At 48.3% G+C, this 17,039-nt stretch overlaps 1 protein-coding gene across 1 annotated transcript; it reads left to right on the top strand.

Annotated features, from left to right (window-relative positions):
• Window positions 1–5,307: 5,307 nt before the first annotated feature.
• Window positions 5,308–14,460, top strand: LOC136146912 (serpin A12-like). Its single transcript, XM_065905996.1, has 4 exons — window positions 5,308–5,941; window positions 7,614–7,884; window positions 11,554–11,701; window positions 14,269–14,460. The coding sequence occupies exons 1-4, from the start codon at window positions 5,308–5,310 to the stop codon at window positions 14,458–14,460; spliced, it is 1,245 nt and encodes a 414-aa protein (XP_065762068.1).
• Window positions 14,461–17,039: the final 2,579 nt, after the last annotated feature.

The following is a 17,039-nucleotide window of genomic DNA, read 5'->3' as shown; positions in this document are numbered from 1 at the left end:
CACAGGCTGCATCCATCAATGTACTATTCCAGCATTAGAAAAGACCCTGATGCTGGGGAAGAGTGAGGGCAGGAGGAGAAGGTGGTGACAGAGGATGAGATGGTTGGATGGCATCACTGACTCAGTGGACATGAGTTTGAGCAAGCTCCGGGAGACAGTGAAGGACAGGGAAGCCTGGCGCGCTGCAGTCCACGGGGTCTCAAAGAGTCAGACATGAGTTGGCCGACTGAACAACTAGCAACAACTATTCCATGGAGAAAGTGAGGCCGAGCAGCCCGTTTCATGAATTTTTGCAGAATTGCCTTAACAGATTAGATTCATGTTCTGATCCATTAGAATGCATGTTTTGACCTCAGGGAGCTCCTTTGCCCACTCAGGGCCTCGCTTTTACCTTTATAGCACAAGTGGTCCAAAGCTGATGGTCATTCAACCCACACAGTCCCTCATCCTAGAATGAAGTTACAAGGCAGGAGGAACAGGCCAGGCAAAGAGCTGGAAAGTGGTTGAGGATTTGGAGAAGTCTTCGGGGATGGCTGTTGGCACTGCCTCAGGAGAGGGAGCTCCATGCTTGAGTTTCAAAGGAGACCATGGGCTAGCCAGCAGCACTGGCATGGACCATTTCTTGGGCATTGCTCAAATACCCTAGTGCCTAATGCATGACGAGAGCTCAAAATGGTTCTTAAAAGGATGAAGGCAGAAATCTCCAGGGTAAATCCAGAGATGAGATGATGGACCTGTGTCTCAGCCCCTTCTTCCTGGAAAGGAGAGTGAAGTCTATTGCCATAGTCACTAGAGTTCTTTCACGGGTCGGTCTCTCTCACTTCCAACAGGGGAAAGAGGGTGTGTCTCACTACCACTGAGTTCTAAACTTGTTTTGAAAAATAATAACTTCTAATGTGTCCAGAGTGATCGCCTTTAACAATGTCAATCCCTTAAAGCAGGTTGGACCACAGGGCATCCCTGAGATGTCTCCTGTGGTGGGGAGCTTTTGTGCTAGTCTTTTGGGATGCTAAGGCACATCTTTAGGAAGGAAGGGTCCCTCAGGTCCCTTCTGAGTTTATCCAGGTCCTGTGCACTCTATGGAGAACTTTGGAAAGGCTTAGAGAAAAGCTGGGGTCTTGGAGGGCCTGCGGTTCCTTGGGATGGGGCAGGACACCTGTGTCCAGCCTTTGAAGACAGAGACTCCCACCACTTCTGGGAGATGGTGAAGGAACAGGGAAGCTTGGTGTGCTGAAGTCTATGGGGTCACAAAGAGCTGGACACGATTCGGTGACTTAACAACAACAACAACCTTCTCACTGAGTGGGCCCTTGGGCTGCTGGACCTCACTCACTAGCCTCGAGTTTAGGGGATGGGAGCTCGTCCCAAGCATCCTAAAACTTTGGCTTGAGGACGGATACCGCCTAAACTTTTCCTTGTTGCTCGGTTTTATCACAGGGAAGAGAGATAGAGCAGTCAGGAGACAGGAGATCTGGGGAGGGTGGCGGAGGTCTTTTCTCTTTGAAGACGATGGCTCCAAAGCACCACGCGTGGAACAGTTCTGCTGCATCCTGTGTGTGCTCCTTTTGTTGGTGTTGTTCCCTCAAACTACTGGTGACAACAAGGATGAAAGTACTTTGTAAAATTACAACTATTCTTAAGAGTGCTATTTTAGCTCACTGGCTTCTGGTAGCTCAGACAGTAAAGAATCCGCCTACAATACAGGAGATCTGGGTTAAATTCCTGGGTCAGGAAGATTCCGTGGAGAAGGGAATGGCAATCCACTCCAGTATTCTTGCCCGGAGAATTCCAGGGACAGAGGAGACTGGCGGGCTACAGTCCATGGGGTTGCAAAGAGTCGGACGCGACTGAGCAACTAACACTTTTCACTTTCACGCCCTCCCTGAGTTGCTGTGATAAGGAGATTCCAGCTACTGGGCTTGGCAAGGATGGTGTTGCGGGTAAAAGCAGTGCCAGCTGCCTTGCCCTTCCATGGGTAAACCCACCCCCACCCCATATGTAGACTTCAAGTACCTGAACTGCTTGTCCAAAGGGCTTCTCATTTATACCTGGAACATATTTGGTTTGGATCTGTCTTTAGGATAAGTAAGTCCTGAGTCCATGCCATGCTATTACTACTAGTAAGAGGAGAAAGTTTTTTCCCCAAATTACTAGGGAGTGTAAAACCAAGATGGTCAGAGATGAGCTGAAATTCTGCTACAGATATATCTGCCCCCCTGTGTGCTCCACAAAATTAGGTTTCTAGTTTGCTCTTTTCCTTTATTTTATTTACCTATTTATTGGATTGACCAAAAAGTTCATTTGGATTTTTCCATGGGATGTTATGGAAAAATTCGAACAAACTTTTTGACCAACCCAATATTTTGATTGAGAGCCAAATACACACACCCCAAAATAAAAATGAGTAAAGACTTGCTCAACTTGGACAATCTATCAACTTATTGGGAAACAACCAGTCCCTCGGGTATTTTAATTGATGGGATAAAAAAAAATTAGACTCTTTGGGCATCAGGGCCTGGTACCCATCTGACGAGTTTGGGTCGGTTTAGGGCCTGTGATGACAGGTGGAAGGGCCTGGAAGTGGGGGTAGAGTGGGCTGCTTTCAGGGGAGGAGGGCCAGGCTGTCTGCACTCCATGAGCCTCAGCAGGAGGCCTGTGGGGACTGCTGTGGCAGAGGTTATAGAGGCAGGGGACACTAAGGCTTGGCAGGGTGTGGGCTGTGTCCTAAGGGGTGGGCGCAGCGAGCTGATTACCAGCGTCCAGTGGGGAGAAGGGTAAGATATCACTCCTTCCCCATTTATTAGATGAACATATGGAAGCTCTGTAAAGAGTCTTCTTGGGAGTCACTGAACAAACACGTAAACCAGAGAAGACCAATATCCAGACTTCCTATTCCATGTGTATATGTATTAGTCACTCAGTCATGTCCAACGCTTTGCAATCCCATGGACTGTAGCCCCTCAGGCTCCTCTGTCCATGGAATTCTCCAGGCAAGAATACTGGAGTGGGTAGCCATTCCCTTCTCCAGGTCTTATTCCAATAGTCAGATCTTATTCCTGAAACACGGTGAAGTAGGGAATCGACTTTGAGGGTCACTGACCAGGCATCGCTGTAGAGTTATGTATGTGAGCTGTCTGTGCTTCTAGGATGGAGTTCCAGCATTTTCCTTTCCCTGCTCCAAGTTCTGGCCCTGTCTTGCCCTGATGCGTGCTCAGTTCTGGGGGCAAACTGCTCAAACCACTTCCCACCCCACCTGGCTGGTCATCTTGCTGCTAGAATGTTCTCTTAGCTCTTTGTCGGTCATGTCTTCACTTCTTCATTCCCAGGCATTGGAAAATAATGCATACGAAGGTAGCCTGCCCCACTGGATGGAAAAAACTTCTATTTTTAATCCAAGCAGTCTTTGTACGGTTCAGCCCACTAATCTGAGACACTGAATCTTTTCCATTTTCTTGTTTTCTTCCCTTTATCTGAAATAACCCTGGGGATTTTACTGATCTTCATTTCTATAATCTAGTTTCAGGCAGCCCCTGGAGGCTTGGTTCATTACTGGCTGTCTTTAATTTTTACTAAACAGTGAGTTATTTGGAATAAAAGGTACTTGGAGATCACCTAGGCTCAGAGAGGGGAAAGCGCTTCCTCAGCATCACACATCAGAGTCAGGACTCCTGCCTGCCTGAAAGCCCCAACATTTGAAATAAAACAAAACTTGCTTTTGTTAGGATGCTTTTGCCTTGAAGTAACTGACCACATATCTCACACCAGCATCACAGAAAGTCTTGGGGTACAGTGGGCTCCAGGTGAGCTTACTCTGGGATCCCCAACCTCGGTTTCTCAGCAGAGCCCTTGTGGGCACCCTCTTTGTGTTCTGGGTTTGTCCTAGAGCCATTCCCCCCATGGGACTAAGGGCTATGGTAGTCCCCAGCGTCTACATCTCCCTGGTAAGGACATCCAGAGGAAGAGAGAGGACAACAGCACCCCAACATCCCAACAAAGAACCCTGAAATACCTCCTCACTGGATCACTGAACTCCTCCATCCCTCTCTGAAAACTAACAAGAGAAACTCTCTATGCGCTGATTGGATTAGGCCCGGCTCAGGCCCCGGTCAGTAGTAGAAGAGTGAAGGTTATCCCGCCCCATTCAGGGCTACCCTTAGAGCTGGGGTCGGGGTCCTGTCCCTGAGGCACATGAGCTGCCCGAGGGAAGGGTAGATACCTGAAAAAAAAGTTTTCTTAGGAAGACAGAAAGGGATCATGGGGAGCAAAGGCAGTATCTAATAGAATTTTCAGACACAGGGCCCCAAGCTTCCTGAAGACTCATGTCTGCTGTGAGGACGGCTGAATCCACAGGACCTGGGCCTAGAGGGCTTGGGGGCTTGAAAAAAGTGAGGATTGGGGCTCTCCTAGGTGCAGGCCTTGTGCTGATCGTCATTTATCCTCTCTTTCCATCAACTGAAAGGAGCCTAATTGGTGCACATCCCTGGGGCTGGTGATGCTGTGAGAGCTGGCTGCTACTAGCTCACAGCTCCCCTCTCCTCTCTAGCAAACTTCAGCTCTGGTTGTAAGGGAAAATAAACTAAATCAAGCCAGCCAGCTCTAAAAAGGATATTTATTGGCTCTTATAACTTGGAAAAATGAAAGTGGGTGAGCTTCAGGTAAAGTTTAATCCAGGAACTTCAAAGATGTCACCAAATACATATTCTTCTTTCTCTCCTTCCATCTCTCTTTCCATCTCTCTCTCTCTGTTTCTCTCTCACCTTTTTCTTCTATATGTGGATGTCATGTTCACATTCAGGTCCCAGGCTTTAACATTAAGCCAGTTACCCCAGAGTTAGAATGGACTTTGCATTCTCAAAGAAAGGCACTGATTGATCTGATTTTTGTCAACTTCTCATTACTTAAATATCCAAGGTGGCAGGGGGATGGAGTATTATGATGACTTCGCTTGGGTCAGATGGCCACACCATGGATTATTCTTACTGTGATCCAGTGTAGAGAAGGAAGCAGTTCCTTAAAGGAACTGAGATTCTGTTACTATAAAACAGGGCAAGAGGTAAACAAGAGCTATCCTCTACACTCAGACTTCTCTATTCATGTAATCATTTCTAGTCTCCGAGGTGATTGCAAAGGCTAGATGCTGTAACAAAGGTCAAAGCATTCATGAACTGCTATGCACAGTACACGCTGGCCACAGCATGACTTCTTTCATTAGTCTTCCTTGTGGATAAGACAGGGGTAATGGAGTTCTTTTGTTCTCTTTTCCTCTAACCTTGGGTCTACTATTCAACAGGACAATCTCCAAGAAAAATGAACCCCTTGCTGGGCCTGGGCCTGCTCCTGGCTGGCCTCCTCACTGTGGAAGGTCTTCCGAAGCCCAACTTCTCTCCAGAGAATCATGAAACTGTGAGTCAGGGCCAAGGAGGGAAGGGAAAGGGGACAGCTCAGGAGCTTGCAAAGCGCAACGCAGACTTTGGACTCAAGCTGTTTAAGAAACTGTCCTTCCACACCCCTGACAGTAACATCATCTTCTCCCCCTGGAGCATCTCTATGGCCTTCTCCATGCTATCTCTGGGGGCCCAGGACTCCACCCTGGCCGAGATCAAGGAGGGCTTCAACTTCAGGAACATCCCTGAGAAAGACCTCCATGAAGGCTTCCATTACCTCATCCGCAGACTGAATCAGAGGAACCAGGACCACAGGCTGGGAGTCGGGAATGCCTTGTTTATTGACCAGAAGGTAAAGCCCCAGCAGAAGTTTCTGACAGAAGTCAAGACCATGTATGAGGCAGACACCATCCCCACCAACTTCCGGAACTCAGAAAATGCTCAGAAGCAGATCAATAACTATGTCAGTCAGAAAACCCAGGGGAAAATCAACAACCTAGTCAAGAATATAGACCCTGGCACTGTGATGCTTCTTATCAACTATATTTTCTTTCGAGGTAAGGCTTAGGGTATGTTGGCATGCAGACTTGAGTCAAATTCATGGGTTGTCCACTTACTTGCTCTGTGACCCTGAATTCACGTGTAATTTCTCTCTTTTGAATCCTACTTCTCCTGTCTGAAAAAGGAGTACCTTGATACATAGCTCATAGGGTGGTTATTGGGATTCAAAGTGAAAATGTATGATAAATGAATGTTTTGAAGTCTATTCCCCATGTGTGCGTGTTTATGATTACTGATTATCTTAATACAACATTGGTTGTAGAGGTTGAAGGGTCATCCTTTTCCCCATTTCTTAGATCAGGAAAGTGAAATTCAGAAAGAGATTAATTAATTTACTCAAAGCTATAAAGCCAGCCAGTGACAGTCAGGAGTTGCATCCACTTCTCTTGACCTGACGGCTGTGCTTCCATCACTCCAAGTAGATGCCCAGGATGGTGACCGTGTTGATGGTCAGGTTGTGATCACTGTGACCATGATCACATTGGTAGGTGCCTTGGTTTTCCCACCACATGTTATAGACTCCCCAAGTCTGAGGGTGAGGTATTGAAAAAAAAGATGAAAGTATATTCCCTAATTCAAGCTGCATCCACCACACTATACACACCCACTCACACCACACACACACCAGAATGTTGGCCAACATAGGTGAGAATGAGAAGCCAGCATCCCTTGGACCAGGCAAGGCTGCTGGGCTGTCAGCAATGTGGTCCTGAATATGGAAGGTCGGCTCTCCCAAAATCCACAAGGAGATTGATGGTTATAGGGGAAAACAGGAGTGATAATGGTAGACTGTCCAAAGCAGGGAATACAGGAAAATTAGGAATTTCCCAAAGCCCCTACATCCTCTAGACTGCAGCCAGAACCATAGCAACAGTGATGTAATGATGCCTAGCATCCACTCCACACTTGCTACGCACAGTCGGTAAGCTGAGTTGCCTTTCCCACTAAGTCTCATAGCAGCCCTGTGAGATGCCCGTCAATATCCCCAGTTGGCAAATAAGGACACTGAAGCCCAGGTAGGTTGAGACGCTTGACCAAGGTTTTCCTTCTAGAGCAATAAAGCCAGACATTTGAGCTTGGGAACTTGGACCTAAGGGCCTTATATTGGGGGCTCTGAGGGTAGCACGTGTGAAAAGACCCAAGTCTGAGTTTATGCCATCAGAGAGTTCTGAGGGTCAAACAGAGAGAATCAAAATGCCCAGTTTTAAGTGTTCACTGCTTTTCAGCATGCTCCCCAGGGCTGCCTGTTAGTTTAGCTTTCTTAGCTTTACATGAGCATGGCTTCTCCAGGGCTAACTTGGAATAGACGTGAGATTTTTCACTCAGACCCAAATAGCCCCCACTGAGTGTGATCCGGGGTCTGCTTCTGTAACAGAAGCCACAGGCTTTCTCAGCCTCAGGAGCCTTGAAGTTTGGGGAAATCTGAAGTTCCTCTCTTAGTCAGCAGCCCTTGTCTTGGCTTCACTGGGATAAATGATAACTTGGACCAGGCTCACGTCTCCTGAAGTGTTCAGGGCATGGCGTGAGGTCAAGGATTCCCGCGCACCTGCTCTGATACACCAGAGCAGCCATTCTCCCTCTTTAGGTCCTCGGGGGCAGAGAGCCGATGGTTAACTGGATCCGGTAGCACTTTCTGCTTATGTCACTTTGTTCTTCTTCAATCTTAAGCCAGGTGGAAACATGAGTTTGACCCAAAGGAAACAAAAGAGGACGATTTCCTTCTGGACAGAAACAAGACGGTGAAGGTGCCCATGATGTTCCACGTGGGCATGTATAAAGTGGGGCGGGATGACCAGCTGTCCTGCACTGTCCTGGAGATGCCCTACCAGAGCGACTTCACGGCCATCTTCGTTCTTCCTGATGAGGGCAAAATGAAGCAAGTGGAGGAAGCCCTGGGGCTGGACACTTTTAACAGATGGCAAAAGTTACTCGTACGAAGGTAAAGAGGGTGCCTGACATATGCAGTATCTTCCATCTTCCTCCCTCTCCTCCCGCTCCTTCTTTCTCAGACTTATTGAGCTCTTACCCCATAGATAAGGCCATTCTGGGCTCAATGATGAATTTATCTTTTGGTAGGAAGTACGCTAGAAAACAGGTCATAGAAGTGTAGGTGCTTAAACATTGTGAGAGTGCAGAGGATGAAACAAACTTGGTGGGTGGTGGTGGTCAGGGAGGGCTTCATGGAGTAGGTGGCATTGGTACCACAACTTCGAGGCTGAATAGCAATACACATGGAAGGATGAGGACTGACAGAATCCTAGGCAGAGAGAAACTGTGAGGACAAACACTTGAGGTGTCAAAGGGAGCTGTGAGTTGTACATCGTACATAGGATGTTTTCAATTGTGGTGTCATAATGAAACCAGTGAAGTGTGAGCCAAATAAGTTGTGTTAATAATAGTTGAGGGACTGAAGTCACTAAGTACTTTTCTTTTCAAATATAAAATTAGAACAGATTTAAGGTAAGCCTCCAGAATCTCACCCAGGCACTTGCCTACTGACAGCTTTTCTTGGGAAGGATAAGAGCTAGAATTAAGAACTGGGGACTTGATGTCAGTGTAGACCTGCAAGGTGCCTCGAAAGCATCTGGGCTAGGACAGGCAGCCGGGAGACGCAGTGATATTACCAAAAGTGGAGGTCTTGCTGCTCACTCCTCAAAAGCCAGTAAAGAGGCAAATTGATGGAAAGTTTGCTTTACTTTGGATGCCAGCAGTGGGGCAGGGAATGAGAGGGAGGGCAGACTGCTGTCCAAAGGCCAATTGACAGTCAGGGACCAAGAGCTTTTATAGAAGGAGGGAGGGGCCTCCATGCAGAAACAGCACAGTCACCTCTGGCAGTCATGTTGAAATTAGTCATCAGTGGTCTGATCATCATCTTGATTGCTTTAAGTACAGTCTTTAGTTCCAGGGTTGGTTCGTTCCCTTTCCTTTGAGGCCAATTCTCGGAACTGTGACAACTTATGTCATGGCTATAGTCTGATCAGCGTGTAGTTAACTTCTCCTACCTGGTAGGAGTGTCAATATTTACAAGACAGTTCAACGTATATGGTTCAGAATATTAACTGAACCCTTGAGGAGGAACTAAAAGTCCTTGACCTTGCTTAGTGATTAAACTATTGTTATTTGGTCTCATTGGACTGCCTTCCTTTGTTTCTGCATTTTCTCACTTCTCTGATTAAAATTATTCTTTGGCTAAAGTTTCCCCACAGACAAAAAGCAGGTGGAGGACATGAAGGGAAGAGACCACAGGGTCCTGCTCCATTTCAGTGGGTCTATGAGATGGAAAAGGAAGCTTCCACTTTGGTAGAAACAATGTCAGGATATCCTTCTCCTTGGTCCTTTTGTTCTGTCTTCCACCTTGACTCCACCATGATTCTCCATCCAAAAGGCCTTTACTGAAAACCTCTGCCATGCCCAACATGCTGTCAGGAGTGGAGGAGGGTTCTAAGAGAGGCAGAGGCGATGCTAGGACTGAGCTGGGCTGTCCATGAATGATAACCGAACCAACAGTTTCCTTCACATGGGAACAGACCTTTGGAGAAATTGAAGAATGCATCTCAGATACCCAGATTTAGCTGCAAGCTCATGGGAGAGAAATTCTATTTCTGAATGATAAAGCCTAATTCTACTACGACTCCCCCTTTCTTTTAGAAAAAAAATTAATGACCACAGAAAAAATAACTTGCCAAACTCCTTTGCCCCCTTGAAAGCTTGCTCAGACTTCCCCTTTTCTCCAGCATTCCCGATCCCCAAGTCAATCTGTACTTTTTTTCCCATGGCACTTACTGAGTCTACCAGTCCATGTATCTGCTCTTTTGTCTGCCTTTTGTTGTGATGGTTTGATTGTCTTTCTTCCCTAGTAGAGCACAAGTTCACGAGCATGGATTTTTGCCTGTTCTAGATGCATCTAAGCATGTAGGACAGAGCCTGGTGTACGGTAGGCAGTAAATAAGCTTGTGTCAAATGAACGGATAAGTGGAAAGGTAAGTCTGAGAGTCATTGGGCCTATTGTTGGTGTTAAAATCCAAGACGCAGAATGAAGTCCCCCAAGAGGGAAATAAAGATAGAAAAGAGGATGGGGGGAAAAAAAAGAAAGGAGGCCCCAGCGGGAGGCAGCCTGGGAGCACTACCGTGATGAGAGATGAGTGAGGAGGTGGAGCCAGCAAAGGATGAGAGAAGGAGCACCCGGGGGTGGAGGGGAGAGCAGAGGGCCTGGATCTGGGTGGGGATGCTTCCAAAGGGAGTGACTATGAGGTGCCACTTCCTGGTTTTGGGCCACTGGCTCTAACAAGCCAAGGTCAGTGGCTGCTCTGGAAAATGGCTTGAGCCGATAATGGAAGTGGGTTCCCTAGAGGCTCAGTGGTAAAGAATCTGCCAGCCAACACAGGAGCCAGGGATTCGATCCCTGGGTCGAGAATATCCCCTAGAGAAGGAAATGGCAATCCGCTCCAGTATTCTTGCCTGGGAAATCCCACAGACAGAGGAACCTGGTGGGCTAGAGTCCATGGGGTCACAAAAGAATCGAACACAACTTAGTGACTGAGCCACAACGGCAAGGAACAATGGGAGGACGTGTCTTTTTTTTTTTTCTTTTCTCTCTGCTCTGAAAGAAAGATGTGGGCTGGAAGCTGGAGATGTGACTAGAGGCCAAGGGAATTGTTTTTGCTTTTGAATTGAGGGTGAGGGTTGTTAGAGCCTGCGGTCTGCCCCTGAGGGCGGTCCAGTAGAAGCCATTTATGGTCTGTGCAGGAGGAAAGGGAAACACAGGCAGGAATGAAGTCCTTGGAGAGACAGAGAGAAATGGGGTCCATGACCCCGTGGGCAGGAATACAGGTGCCACAGGTGCCTCAGCACGGCCGACCCCAGGGCAGGGGCGCCAACCCAGGTCCTGAGCGCAGAGGATCTGAAGCAGCTCACTCAAGGCTGAGAGGATGAACACTTGCTTCCTCACTGACTGCTGAGCCTCCAATGCATGCATTTTAGCCCCCTTCCAGTCCGTGGCTGCCATGGTCACCGTCCTCATTTTCATACAAATGGCTTAGAGAGGAGAGGTCCTTTGATCCAGAGCTCATGGAAGGCAGAGTAGATCTGAACTCAGTTCTGTCAGCTTCCCATCTCAGGGCCTTGCTGCCTCTAGCATGAGATGGCTGGGGTTGGGATCAGCTCAGCACGTGGGTGTGGCTGAGGCTATGGTGGAGAGACCCTCCATGGCTCTGCTGAAGGGGTCCTGAGACAGAGGGACTCGGGGACATTGCTGTGGATGAGGGCTTGGGCAGTTTGATAGAAAAATAAGAACGCAAGTCAGAGAGCCTGGATGTTTTAACACCCCATCCCAGGAGACTTCTTTGGTGGTCCCGTGGTTAAGGCTGAGCTCCTGATGTAGGAGATCCGGATTCAATTCCATGTCAGGGAAGTAGGTCCCACCTGGCGTAACTAAAAAATTTTTTTTTAAAGTCCAGACTTAAGGAGTCTCTCTTTATTCTGTGGATAGAGAGAAGTTCTGAGACCTCAGGGGCTGGGAAGACAGATGCCTCATCACCATCAATCCTAAAGCCTGGCTGGAAAAACGGCAGGGCTCCGCTGTTCACCTCTGTCACTTTCTCCTCCCTAGGGTCGCAGATGTGTTTGTGCCCAGGTTGACCATCACCAGTAACTACGACCTGAAGAAGATGCTGTCCCACCTGGGCATCAGCAAAATCTTTGAGGAACACGGTGATCTCACCAGGATCTCCCCTCATCGAAACCTGAAAGTGGGTGAGGTAAGCCTGCCTGGCTGGGTCGCTGCCCACCTCCAGCTCAGGGAGCCTTCGTACAGCCCCAGGCCAGACACACACTATCAGAGCAGCTGTGATGAGCCAAGAGTTCCCCCACCAGTCAGGCCAAGCCTAACTGCCCTGACCCGCCTATGGTCCTGGGCAAATCAAGTACCCTCCCAAGCCTCATGTTTCTAGTCTTCAAAATATGACCTGTCGATCTCCTGGTCCTACTTTGGAAGTTGATTCAATGCAACAATGGATGGAGGCTTGGAGCTGTCATCAGGCCTAGGAGTGACCGAGGCTTGGGAGGAGTAAGTTGTGAACATTTTTCTACATAATGTAGAGATAAACAAGCTCAGGACCCCTTGGTCTCCAGCAAGGCTGAGCATTTGCCTGCTGGTGACAGTCAGAAGGACCACATGGTGGACGTGCCCAGATGTAGCAGACAGACTATAATATACCAGGGACTTCCCTGGTGGCCCAGTGGTCAAGATTTCGCCTTCCAATGCAGAGGGTTAGGGTTCAGTCCCCGGTTGGGAGATCTAAGATCCCACATGCCTCGTGACCCCAAAAACCAAAACATAGAACAGAAACAATGTTGTCACAAATTCAGTAAAGACTTTAAAAATGGTTCACGTTTAAAAAAAAAAATCTTAAAAAAACACAGGACATCCGCGAAATTCAAATTTCATATAAGTGATGAATGAATGTTTTTTGTATAGCCTAAATATTGCATGGGATACACTTATGCTGAAAATTTCATCATTTATCTGAAATTCCATTTTAACTGGAAATTCAAGTTTATCCGTACTTTATCTGGCAATCCTACTTTTAGGTTCAAAGGGCATTGAGATCAGGGAAGATTTCAGCAAGCAGAGGCAGGTGGGAGGAAGATCTTCCAGGAGGAAAGTACCCCAGCCTGAGGCTGGTAGGTGAGATGCCCTGGAGTCTAGAAGGTGGAGTTGACAGCTGTGATTCTTTGTGTAAACATCAACTATTGACTTGCCAGTATTAGCATTAGCATTTCTAAAGAATTAGCATTCTTTAGAACTGAGTCACTAGTGGTGAAGAGCCCACCTGCCAACACAGGAGATGTAAGAGACTCGGGTTCTATTCCTGAGTTAGGAAGATCCCCTGGAGGAGGGCATGGCAACCCACTCCAGTGTTCTTGCCTGGAGAATTCCATGGACAGAGGAGCCTGGTGAGCTGCAGTCCATGGGGGTGCCAAGGGTTGGACATGACTGAAGGGACTTAGCAGCAGCAGCAGAACGGAGTGAAATGTATCAGTATTTAACAGAAGCCCATCAGTGTTCCAGTGTCCATTACTTCCTCATGGATGTTGATGCCTTCGGGGTGGATCTGGGGCCTGAGTCATCTCCAACAGCTACCCTGGAATCAGACTCCCTCTAAACATTCCACCAGGAGGATGAAAGGCGTTCAGAGGGGGCTGGCTGCTTTGGGCCAGGGGTGCCTTCACCTCCCTCCCATCCAGCTAAAGTTCAGCACAGCCTTTCCGTGATTATTACCATTGATGAATCCCTGCAAGTCTTGGGAAACATAGCAAATCCCACTCTGTCTCCCCTCCCTGTAACTGATGCCCTCCTGCATCATTTTTTCTTTCAAGCTGCATCTGCTTGTTGAGTATACTTGAGTGATGACAACAGAACAGGCCTGAGCCCTGGGGCCACGGGTACCAGCCGAGTTACTGCTATGCTGGGTGACTCAGGCAGAGGCCTCTTCTTCTCTGAGCCTTGTTGACTTAAAAAATAGTCACAACCTCGAAGTTGAGAGTTATGTTTTATTCAGTGGGAATTTTTAGGACTGCGAACCTGGAAGACAGCATCTCAAGTAACCCTGAGAAAACTATTCAGAGGACATAGGGGTGTTGGGGGTGAAGGAGTTAGGTTACATAGAAGTTGGTGAAAAGAAGCAGGTAATCTGAACATCAAAAGATTATTGTTAATTAAGGAAAATCAGAGATTTCAAGTTAGGGAATTTACTGTTTTTCTATGTCTGGGAAGATGCAAGAGTCCGGGCTCACTGAAATCATTCCTTTCATGTGTATCTCAGCTATCTGTGGCCAGCATCCTGTGATTTGCTTTTTCACATTTTTAGTTCCTTGATCTTCATTGGATCCTAGGCGTTGCTCTTTCTGAGTGCCCTCCAGGCTCAGAAAGTCCCATCTGGAGGGCGGTAACAGCTGATGGCTCTTACATCCTTGTTTATTGATATGGCAGGAAATACTCCATTTCAAGGGTTTCCCTGGTGGTGCTAGTGGTAAAGAACCTGCCTGCCAAAGCAGGAGAAGTAAGAGAAGAGGATTTGATCCTTGGGTCGGGAAGATCCCCCGGAGGAGGCCATTGCAACCCGCTCTAACACTCTTGCCTGGAGAATCCCGTGGACAGGGGAGCCTGGTGGGCTACCACCCATAGGGTCACAAAGAGTCAGACACGACTGAAGCGCCTTGGCATGCATGCACGCACTCCATTTCACAGCCTCTTGTTAGCTTTCGCCCATTCAGGGCCTCCGAGTGGCTTCCCAAGCACTGACCCCACTCCTGTTTCCCACAGGCGGTGCACAAGGCTACCCTGAAGATGGATGAGAAGGGCACAGAGGGGGCCGCGGGCTCCGGAGCGCAGACACTGCCCATGGAGACGCCAATTCCGGTCAAGATAAACCACCGCTTCCTGCTGATGATCTGGGAGACTAAAATGAATAACCTGCTCTTCTTTGGAAAGATTGTTAATCCTTCTGGGAGATAAGGGAGAAATCCGACTTCCTGCAGACCCCAGCTATGTCCTGGGGTTGGATGCACTTTGTCTCCTTGAGACCACAGGGACCTTCTCATCTCATTTCACATTATCCTGAGCTCTCCACACCACCATCCAAAGAGGCAGCACCACTGGCTTCTGGGCACCATTTCCCCCCTTAGCCCCCTCACCACCCATTCAAATTTCAGGATTAGACGCCTCATCCCCACCCAGTTGATAGTAACCTTCTCCCCCACCCCTGGTAGGCAGAGGGGTCTTGTGATTTAATAAACAGCACTTCCAAGATCTGCTGACTGTTGGTAGACAATATGGGGATTCTGTGAGCCAAGGAGAGTACCAGCTTGGGGTTCAGAGTGAAGGAGACCTGGGTTCAAATCTCAGAAACACAGTCTTTGGGAAAGTCATAATATGCTCTCCACACTTCTGTTTCCCCATGGAACTAGGTCAAGACTGAGGACAGTGATACTTCTCAAGGGCTGCAAGGAAGCTAGCACACCACTTGAGAAAAGTTAGTTCCCCTTTGTGAGCCCTTGGCTTGGGGTGTTTGGCATGTGAGCTACAAAGATATCCTCTGCATAGGGTCCCGATGGGAGCTGTGGGCTCAGCCAAGCATCCAGGCAGATGACAAAACAGCAGTGGGGCTGGTCCAGCATTAGGCAGATGCAACCCAGAGTAGCAGCAGCCAGGAGACTCAGTGCCAGGTTTGTCTGACTCCAGAGCCACTGCTTCAGGCACAGCGTGTAGAGCGTGGGGTTTGAACCTGTCAGCAAGCTCTGCTGAAGAGTTAATCGTTTCGGTGCACCCGGCCCGGAAAGCATGGGCATGCAGGATCTGCCTATAACCACTAGAGGGCACCAGTGTTCACAGGACTAAGGAAGCGTGTGGGTTTCTTTAAGCACCCGATTCCTTGCTGAATACCCAAAGCCAGTGCTGAAGGTGTTTAGGGAGCAAGGGATCCTCACTGGCTTGGCACTAAGATGGCACCAGTTGCCATCCCCTGGCAATTCACAGCTCACCATGCCTCTTCGGTCCTGGTCACGGCTACCCTGCCCGTGGCCAGAATGGACATTTGTATGAGAGATGTGGAAAGTGATGCTCAGAGAGGTGAAGTGACTTCCCTGCGTCCTTGTGGTTAGTATCAGGCAGCAAACAGCCATGTCATCTGGTCTGGGGCGGGGAGGGAGGGGTTCCACGTAGACCTGGGGGCCCAGTTAGTCATTGCATTGCTCAGATCCAGTCCCTGCTGAGAGAGCGGCCCTGTCCCATTTGGGGTGTGTGTGTGTGTGTGTGTGTGTGTGTTCAATAAGCACCTCCTCCTCTGTCCTGGACCCTTGCAGGGCCCTGGAGACCCAACTGTCACACAGGCTTGTAGGGAAGGTGGCCGAGAGAGGGAGAGGACTAGTTTAGGATGCTAAGTGCTAAGATCAGGCAGCACCAGAATAAGCAGCCTCTGTTTGAGAAGGTGGGAAGGGTGAGAAGGTTGAGATTCTGCACCCAGGACACAGATGTGGGGGCAAAAGCACTCCCTGGAGCACTTTGCTGACCATCACCATTTCCCAGGCAGTAGCCTGGGGGCTGGGGGGTGGGAGGACACCAGGGCAGCACCAGAATCCCCAGGAATTCACTCAGGTCCATGACATGTGCCACTGGGGACATGGGACAAGAGGGTAAGCCATTTAGTAGCTGGGTGACCTGGGTATGTCATTTAAAGCCTCTGAGCCTGAGCACCTCCTCATGTGTTGGAAGTTGCTATCTCCTCTACCGGTCATGCTCACCTCCTGCCTAATGAGCTCCTACTCATCCTTCAATGCCCAATCCATAGTAATCTCTTTATGGAATTTTGTCTACCAAGCAGTTGTTCGATAAAGTACTCTCCTCCCATACATTGTGATGGCTCCTGGGTCTGAATTTTCCTACCACTCACACATGGGTTACAATCAATCCTGCATGAAATGATGACTCATGGGACAGCAACCCCTGGGCTAGTTGTTGATACAAACAGACCTGGCCCCTGCCTTCATGGACTTAATATCCAATAAAAGAAATAAGCGTGAATCAAATAACGACATGACCATGAGCTCTAGTGAACATGATGAAAGGTGGTCACGGGTGCTTTGAGAGTTTGTAACAGGTCGGTCTGACCCAGCCTGGGGACTCAGACACTGAGAACATGACAATTGGGAAAAGCTCTGAATGTTGAGAGCACGTCTGCTTTGAATCATAGCTATTAATTAAAACTGCATAAGGGTGTGTTTTTCCTCTTATAGTTAAAAATATGTAAAACCCTGATTGGTCTTTCAAATATCAGTAGAAATGAAGGTTAACGCCTAGTGCTTCATTCATCTTTATTTTAACCAGTTTTATTCTACATAGGACTGGTGTTGTTGTTCAGTCACTAGGTTGTGTCTGATTCTGCGACCCCATGGACTGCAGCACACCAAGGTCTCTTGTCCTTCACTGGCTCCCAGAGTTTCTTCAAATTCATGTCCATTGAGTCAGTGATGCTACCCTAACATCTCATCCTCTCCCTTCTCCTCCTCCTGCCCTCATTCTTTCCCTGCATCAGGGTC

This window comes from Muntiacus reevesi, chromosome 15 (assembly GCF_963930625.1).
Source record: "Muntiacus reevesi chromosome 15, mMunRee1.1, whole genome shotgun sequence".
Taxonomy (NCBI): Eukaryota; Metazoa; Chordata; class Mammalia; order Artiodactyla; family Cervidae; genus Muntiacus; species Muntiacus reevesi.
Note: the sequence above shows the minus strand (reverse complement) of the source record. Positions and strands in the feature narration are given on the sequence as shown.

Coding starts and splice junctions, on each gene's coding strand:
- LOC136146912 (XM_065905996.1), top strand. CDS start 5,308: ATGAACCCCTTGCTGGGCCTGGGCCTGCTCCTGGCTGGCCTCCTCACT. Junction 5,942..7,613: donor CAACTATATTTTCTTTCGAG/GTAAGGCTTAGG, acceptor TTCAATCTTAAG/CCAGGTGGAAACATGAGTTT. Junction 7,885..11,553: donor CAAAAGTTACTCGTACGAAG/GTAAAGAGGGTG, acceptor TCTCCTCCCTAG/GGTCGCAGATGTGTTTGTGC.